Raw genomic sequence first — 7,932 nt, 5'->3', positions numbered from 1 at the left:
AAATCTTTTCCAAGTTTGTTCACTGATTTGTTAGACTGATGTGTTACGTTACCCCAATTTTGTTTAAGGTCTTCTGGATGGATAGGCTATAATGTCAAAGGTATGTGCCAAGAGATAAAGTCGTAAACCAATTTTTATTTAACGACGCAAGATTTTTGTGTTGCTAATTGCGCAAATAAAACAGGATTTCCACATTTATGGGTAGATAAGCGAGTCCAGCGGAAATGTTAACAGTAGTGATAGTGGAGATAGGGGTGACCCAGTTGAGTAGCGTGGCCGTGGCGCAAACAGTCGACGCGATCAGCTGAACACTGGCTGTGGCTGTAGTGTGTGTGGTGGAGTCGTCAACCCAACAATGACATCGCTTGTGTCTTCCAGCAGCTGTCACATTACCTTACTGCTCGACCCACTCACGTAAACTGTGGCGACTACGAGTACAGGTACCGAGTAGTACTCATTTATCCATTATCATTAATACACATACAATAATTATTAGCTTACTCGTTTTGTGAACTTATTGTAATACTTTCAGATACTATCTAATACTATTTACTAGTAGGTACGTTGTTAGCCCAACTGTTAGTTCAGTTTTTGAAGCAGTTTACGATTTAAATTGTTGCATCCTGAAGTTTTTGTAATCATTGCCTCTTCATAATTAATACACGTTAAACAATTAATAAAACGCCATGAATAAACCAACACGAGTTAGTGGTTTCGTAATGACATAATTAGCCTCTCACACAAAAGAAATATACACATTTCGTGAGTTGATATAAGTAAAGGTTATTGTATACTTATTTATTATCAGAAGTATAGTGGTGTATAAAAATAAAAAAAATATGGTGTTTTACTGTGATATTTTACAACACTTAGTAGGAAAACTGTTATTAATTTTAATAATTCGCTATTTGCATTTCGCCCGTTACGAGGTTGTTGCAACACAGAAGCGGTTTGAACCAGTGAGAGATCCAGTTCGGTATCCTCTAGCGGGCGCAGCCGTTGAGGAAATCAATGAGGAGACAATTAGTCAAATTAACGTGCTATGAAAGTCAACGTGTTGTTTGCATCGAGTCAAGGTCGGGGTCCACACATTTCTGCACTACTACTCAGGAGTGTTCTCGTCATGTAATCGAGACTTTTGTTTCAGGTGGAGGGAAGGATTTGTAAGAGAAGAGGTCAGTGACACCGAGGATGAAGGGCTAGTTCCAGTGTAATGTGACGGGAGGTGAAGATGATATATCGGCGCGTACAGTGAAGTGTCAGTGTCAGTGTCAGTGCCAGTGTAAGTGTTAGTGTTAGTGTGCTCCACCGCGATGTTCACCTTCCACAAATACGATATCTGGGAGATCTCGGACTACGAGCAAGCCCGGAAACAATACCAGAATCGCCGCAGGCCAAAGGTAAGGAGATGAATATTGATATTTCACACATCGTCGCTCAGACTGCAAAAGAGCATATCTACTACTGTTTTTTCCATTTTCGCATAAAAACCAGTAAACATTATACTTAAACTATTTGGAATAAAGTTATTCCAGTGATATAGAAAGGCTTTGTACACACACAGAAAAACGCAGCTGCAGAAAGACAGGATTTAACTAACCAAAAGGTTTATGTACAGATACGCTCTTTAGCAGTCTGGCGATTAAAATAAAATAAATGATTTTTTTTAATTTTAATAAAATAAACCTATGATCGTAAACTATTCCGCCTCATGTGTAGCTTGTATATGTATTAAGTAGGCTATTAGTAGAAATTGACTGCGTCATGCAGTATTGGGAAGTTCAAAAACACGAGCCGGTCCCCGTGTACTTGACCAACAGTCTATAGTTTCTAGCTCTTGTTAACAAAACGTATTTCACTCGATTTAATAGTTGAAACCATTTCACCATTTAAACCGACATCAGTTGCTTTTTAACTTAGTGCCATGTTTTAGAAGAATAAATTTGGAAAATCTCATAATAATTCCCCAAAACTATTCATGTCAACTATTATTTTAAAATAAATGTAAACATTGTTATATTATAATTTTCCACAGGTATGTTTACATATTAATTATAACTTCTAAAAAGTAGTAGGCTACGTGAATACATTTTATTACATTTCTGTTTTAAAGAACTGTTAATAAGAAACTTGTAGAGAGTAGTTTAAAAATGTACGTGTTTTATTTGATGATTCGGTCCTTAAATTAGCCGTTAACTTGAAACCTGTGAGTACGGATCTGTGCTCGGTGCTTGAAATAGGCAGAGAGAATACCGGAGCCAGTTGAGTCGGACGAATAGTTGCGGCAGCGGCGGCGTACCACCCTCCCATCCTACATCTACTGTACCTACTTTTGCCAGATTACTAATATCATGATTTTTAGGCCTACTCATAAAAACGTGATATTCAAAGATAATTTACTGTGACAGCCCTTTGCGAATCTTTTTCAAACACTCAGAAAAACTGTGTGATGTTTTATCTGTCCTGGACATTTGGAAAAATAATTATGCTAACTATGTCATTTAAAATTCAATAAAAAATGCATGATAATTTGAAAAATTGTTACCACCGCTCTCTCTGATTCATCCTTGTTTTGTCTGTTAGCCAAACCACCCGTACCTGAGACCACTTGTAATTAATTTATTTATATAAGTACTGTATTTTCAAGTAAGTTATGGTACCAATTAATTTATGTAGTGATTGGGTGATTTACAACATAGATCTACAGCACAAAACTTGAAGCTTAAAGATATTTTAAAGTAAATTTTATATTAATAAAAAAACGCATATATCAATAAATATAAGAATTTGAGGGCTTCCAGTGTCTGGTAAAGAAGTAAAGAGACGGAGAATTTCTATTGGAAAAAAGTTTAAAAGGTTTGAAACTTGATTTGGCCGAAGCTTTTAGAAGTCTGTATATAAAAAGCCAGGAAATCCCAAAAGCTGAATGGTTCTAAAATCGGGAAGTTTCTAATTGTCAAGATCTCCTAGATGCCAGAAACTTCCATAGGCCGAGATTTCATAGAGTTCGGAAACTGAAACAACCCCGGAATTCTCAGAGGGCGGAAAATTATAGTGGCCGGGAGTTTCTTAAGGCAGAAAGTTCCCAAGGGCAAAACTTCCCAGGTGATTGTAAAGTCAAGAGGTTTGGATCTGCCAGAAGCCTAAACCATAAAATAAAAGGCGATAACGTACCCGTCCCATAATCTGGAATCACTCAGAATTTGGAAACTTCCAATGGCAGGAATACTCCAAAATGCGTATTAATAGCTTCACGTAAAAATAAATTCGTATAAATATCTTGGCGTTATTATAGATTTCCGTTTGAAATGGTCAGATCATATTGAATATCTCAAACAAAAGACCCGAAAGTATATCTTTGCCTTTAAGAACCTTAGGGATATTCTTGCTGTTCAAGAAATGAAAATGGTATATTATGCATACGTGCAATCTCTTTTTGCATTTGGGATAATTTCTTGGGGGGCAGCTTATAAATCAAATCTTGATCCTCTGTTTACGGTTCAGAAATCAATTTTGAAAGTAGCTTTTAAAAAATGTCATAGATTTTCAACAACCATTTTATTTCAAGAAACTAAAATTTTTACAATAAGACAACTTTTTACAAAATTTCTTTTAATACACATGTATAAAAATTTAGATGATTTATTTGAAAGAACTCAACACACCCATAACACACGTTATTCTAGATCAACAGGAATTCTACCACTGCAATTAACTAAATCTTATTCAAACACCAACTCATACTATCTAGCTCACGTGCTTTTTATTAATATAAGTAAACAGTTTCCTAATTTTAGTTTTTTCAATGAAATTTCTACAATCATCTTTAAAAGGAAAGTTAACCAGTGGATATTATCATTGTCTATTGAGGAGGCCGAGCCAGTGTTGTCTACGAACTACGGTCGGACAGTTTGACATGTGAACAGCCACCACTCCTATCCCATCATTATTCATTATCACTACCCCATTATAATCTGCGGTGACCCTGCTTATTTACCCTTGTTGCTAATATGTAAATGTTTTTAAAATTAATAATATTCAATTCTTTAAAACAGTTACATATTAAGATTACACGGTTTTTTCCTTTTAATATATTCATTCCAGATTCACGTGTGTATGTGGTATATAATAGTGTATTATTTTGTATTATATTTTATATTCATTTTTTTTATGTATATCCAGTCCGTTATTTCTTCAGGCGTGAGCAACTCGAGTCTGCGCACAGGCATCATAGCCCATGCAGGCTCATTTCCCGAGGACAATGTTTTATACATGATGTTATTTTTATGATGTTTATTTTATGATGATTATTTCTTATGATATTTATTCTTTGTTCTCATTTCAAACTCCGTTCGGTAATGTAATAAAAATTTTTTAGAAGTTAATTGTACAGTTTGGATTGTAATATTGTACATATATTTGGGAAATAAAATCAATTCATTCATTCATTCATTCATTCTGGATGAGACCTCCCAGTATTAGTCAGGCCGGTCTCACACTATTCGGCAATAGGCCTCAATGTTTGTATTTATAATGAATTTTTGTGGAAGTGTAGGAGCGTTTACGAATGTTGAACAGAAATGTCCAGTCAACTGTTTCGAGTTAGAAAAACTTTGCCGGTTTCACTCTTAGAGCGGTTTTTTGGCTGCATGAAAAGATGTTTGTCGAATGTTCATTTGAAAAATATTTGGAGAACTTTCCACATAATTCGCAAACTTAAAGACAACGCATCAATCGGCGTTGCAGGTCTGATGCGAGAAGTTTAGCGTACAAATTGAGTTAAAAAATACAATTTTAAAATAAAATAAAAGCTATTGTGTTTTTACTATTAGAAATTTCGAACTTTCAGTTCCCCATAGCAATGTTTTTTTAACTGCCTATATTATTTAAGGATTGATGAGCGAAACAGTAAATTAAATGTTTCTCCTTTTATTTCATGTGACTCAATAAAAACAGGATTTTTACAAACCTATTTCTGCTCTTAATCAAACAAACAATTCAACTCTACCTCTTCCCCATTCTTCTTTTATTGCATTGATACCAAAACTCCATCTGCGATTGGTACCAAAACTTGACCGATATCATAATTGGAGTCGTCCATGATTAATACTAAAACACTTTATTCAGAATTTTCACCAAAAGTTCGTTCGACCGTTCTGGGTTGTGTTCGTGAATAGTGTGGGATGGAGACTAAACTTAAACAATTGAAAATTATTTTTTTCAGGAAGACGAATTTTCGCTCGGCCTCAATCATTTGATCGTATTCGCGAATAGTGAGGGACCTGGTTCATATTCTTTTTATATCCTACCCAAATACTTTCTAAGTAAAGGAATTTATTATTTTCACTGCGTCATCATTGCTACTAAATGCACGGTTCAGCGCAGGCACTGATTATGCAAACAGACAATCAGTTCATACATTCGTGTACATATAGTCTCTCTCGTTTTTTAACACTGACATCTCTTGGCTGGTAGCTCTAATATTATTTTACAGCTTTTAACTTATTTAGCTCAAGCATTGTTATCATATATTGTATTAATAATTTATAGTTTAATTTTCAGCGCCGCAGTCAAACACAAAGAGCTTAAAAACTCATTTGTTTATATTTGATAATAACGTTTTTATTTATAGATATTCATTATTTCCATTACTATATTAAACTGCGTTAAGCCGCACTTTCGCGCTTTATAATTTGTTGTAATTAGGGTTAAAACGCGAACAGTGTGCGAGCTTAACAGCTTATTGTTGACTGTTTTGTGGGCGTGCTGTAAATTAATTAGTGTTAATCATTCTGGCCTTGCTCCACATGACAAAGGACAGATGTGACAAATTGGGTTGGGTTTGGCGACCCGCGTGAATGTCGTGACACGGGTCATCAAACTGATAATTACACGTTGTGAATTAACTGTTAACCCTCTCACCGCGGTGCGACGCCCGGTGCGGCCGGGCTGATGTAGTACAGGCATGAGTCTGGGCATTTCACATTGTCTAACCTCCGTACTTGTACATTTAACAACGTCACTATACCCTCCATACTTACAACAAGGGGAAAGGGTAGATCATTGCCTCATTAATGAGTGAATTTTGTAGCAATCCTTAGTGTTAATATTTAAAACTAGCAGCTATCCGTGGTTTTGCACGCGATTTGCAAATTTGAAGGGCGTAGTCTTCTTGTTTAAAAATTTAAGACGTAGCATGATGGAGCCCTATGACAATATTCAAACAGAGGCAGGCATGTATCTGGCAGTTATTTCAGTGAGTATAGTTTAGAAATTCAGAAGTTAAATACAATTTTACCGGGTTTTTAAAGTTATTTCAGATTTTGGGTGTGTATGGTCATATCACTCTGGTTCGAATCAATACATTTCTGGCGTCTCAGATCAGTTCGCCTGTCTTGACCCGAGCAAGAAAATATGTACATATAAAAATGACCTCTGAACACTACTTTAGTTCAAAGCGTCAAGTTTAGGCCCTTGTCAATTACTTCCATACGATATTTACAGTGCCATAAGATGAGTTTTCCTTATTATCCGAAGATGACCTTGTTGAAGAAAATGTCTCTATTTGTGTGTTACTCAATCGCGCAAAACTATTAGACCGATTGTACTGAAATTTTACATGGAACTTCTTAAGATCCTTGGTTAACATTCCACTATGGATTACATTAAATTAATGGACTTGGCTTAATCAAAAAATAATAAATATCTTTTCAATCAACCGTCAAAGTCAAGAATGATAAATATAATCATTTATACACATTTAAACAGGTAATAGTAAATGTTTGTTGTCATTCATCCGTCAAGCCAGTCACATTTTATGAATGTAATGTTACGTGCAGAAGGTTTTTTCTTAGTGTGGGTTTGTTTTTATTGGGATTTTAATAAACTACATTAAATTTTTTTTTATGTCATGAAATATTGGAGGGACGTTGAGATATTTAAGAGGTACTTATAAAAGCAGGTTCACTGTCCGACTTCAGGGCCTTTAACATGAATGTTTAAACATGAATCTCAAATGGATCAAGAGATTGGAATATCTTTCAGTGGTTCACTTGTATTAGAAAGCCATTTAAACATAATATGCTAATGGTGTCCCTGTTTATTCAAATTAAAATTTCGAGTGAAGCCGCTGGAAACTGCTAGCTCTTTATAATTATCGAATGTGTGTTTTTATGAACGTGTGTGGTTTGTGTTAATTTCACAGAAGTCGGATAACCCTTGTAGGCCTACACGCGGACGCACACACATATAGACGCATATGAGCGACAGACTCCAAAGTGATATTTAAACCAAAATAGGTATAGAAATTAATTGTAAGTCTTATCACATTATATCTCATTTAATATGTTTATATGAGCGAAAGTAAAAAGCGTGACATGAGAATCTCTTCAACTCAAAGTATAAAATTAGTATTTATGTCTATTGTTCTTTGGAGCCATAATTTACCCGTAATTATTTTGTGGCACTGCTTCAAATGGACTAGAATCGTTGAATATTTATTTCACTTCATAAGCACGCATTGTACATAAGTTTTATATAAACGAAATATAAACGCTATACATGGTGTGCCTTGCTTTCCTGGTTCAAAACATCTAAAAATACATTGTAAAAAAATCATAAACAAGTTTTTATCAGAAACCTTATATACATAAATTTCAACAAAATTTAAAAAAACCCGTGTGGCTTTTGTCAGATTCAGTACAGTTTTCTAAATTGTATAAAACTACAAATTTCTCTTTCCAATTGATGCAGATTAACAGCATGGTTAAGCTTAAAAAACAAAATTTGTTGACAACGAAGCAAAGTACATCGTAGCTTAGCGACAACCAACCTTCTTTGGTTACAGTAATACTGTACTGTAATTAATAGGTAATATAGGCATGCGGAATGTATATTGAATTATATTCCAAAGGATTTTCTCTAATTTTCTCG

General features: G+C 34.8%; 1 protein-coding gene across 1 annotated transcript in view; it reads left to right on the top strand.

The window, feature by feature from the left end:
• Positions 1-296: 296 nt before the first annotated feature.
• LOC124360467 (monocarboxylate transporter 12) overlaps positions 297-7,932 on the top strand; it is a 153,014-nt gene continuing 145,378 nt past the window's right edge. The window contains exons 1-2 of the mRNA XM_046814122.1: positions 297-440; positions 1,148-1,400. Of these exons, the coding sequence (XP_046670078.1) occupies positions 1,314-1,400 (87 nt within the window). The 5' untranslated portion in view covers positions 297-440; positions 1,148-1,313. The remainder of the gene's footprint in view (positions 441-1,147; positions 1,401-7,932) is intronic.

The sequence above is a fragment of the Homalodisca vitripennis genome, chromosome 4 (assembly GCF_021130785.1).
Source record: "Homalodisca vitripennis isolate AUS2020 chromosome 4, UT_GWSS_2.1, whole genome shotgun sequence".
NCBI lineage: Eukaryota > Metazoa > Arthropoda > Insecta > Hemiptera > Cicadellidae > Homalodisca > Homalodisca vitripennis.
This window is presented reverse-complemented; position numbering and strand designations above follow the sequence as displayed.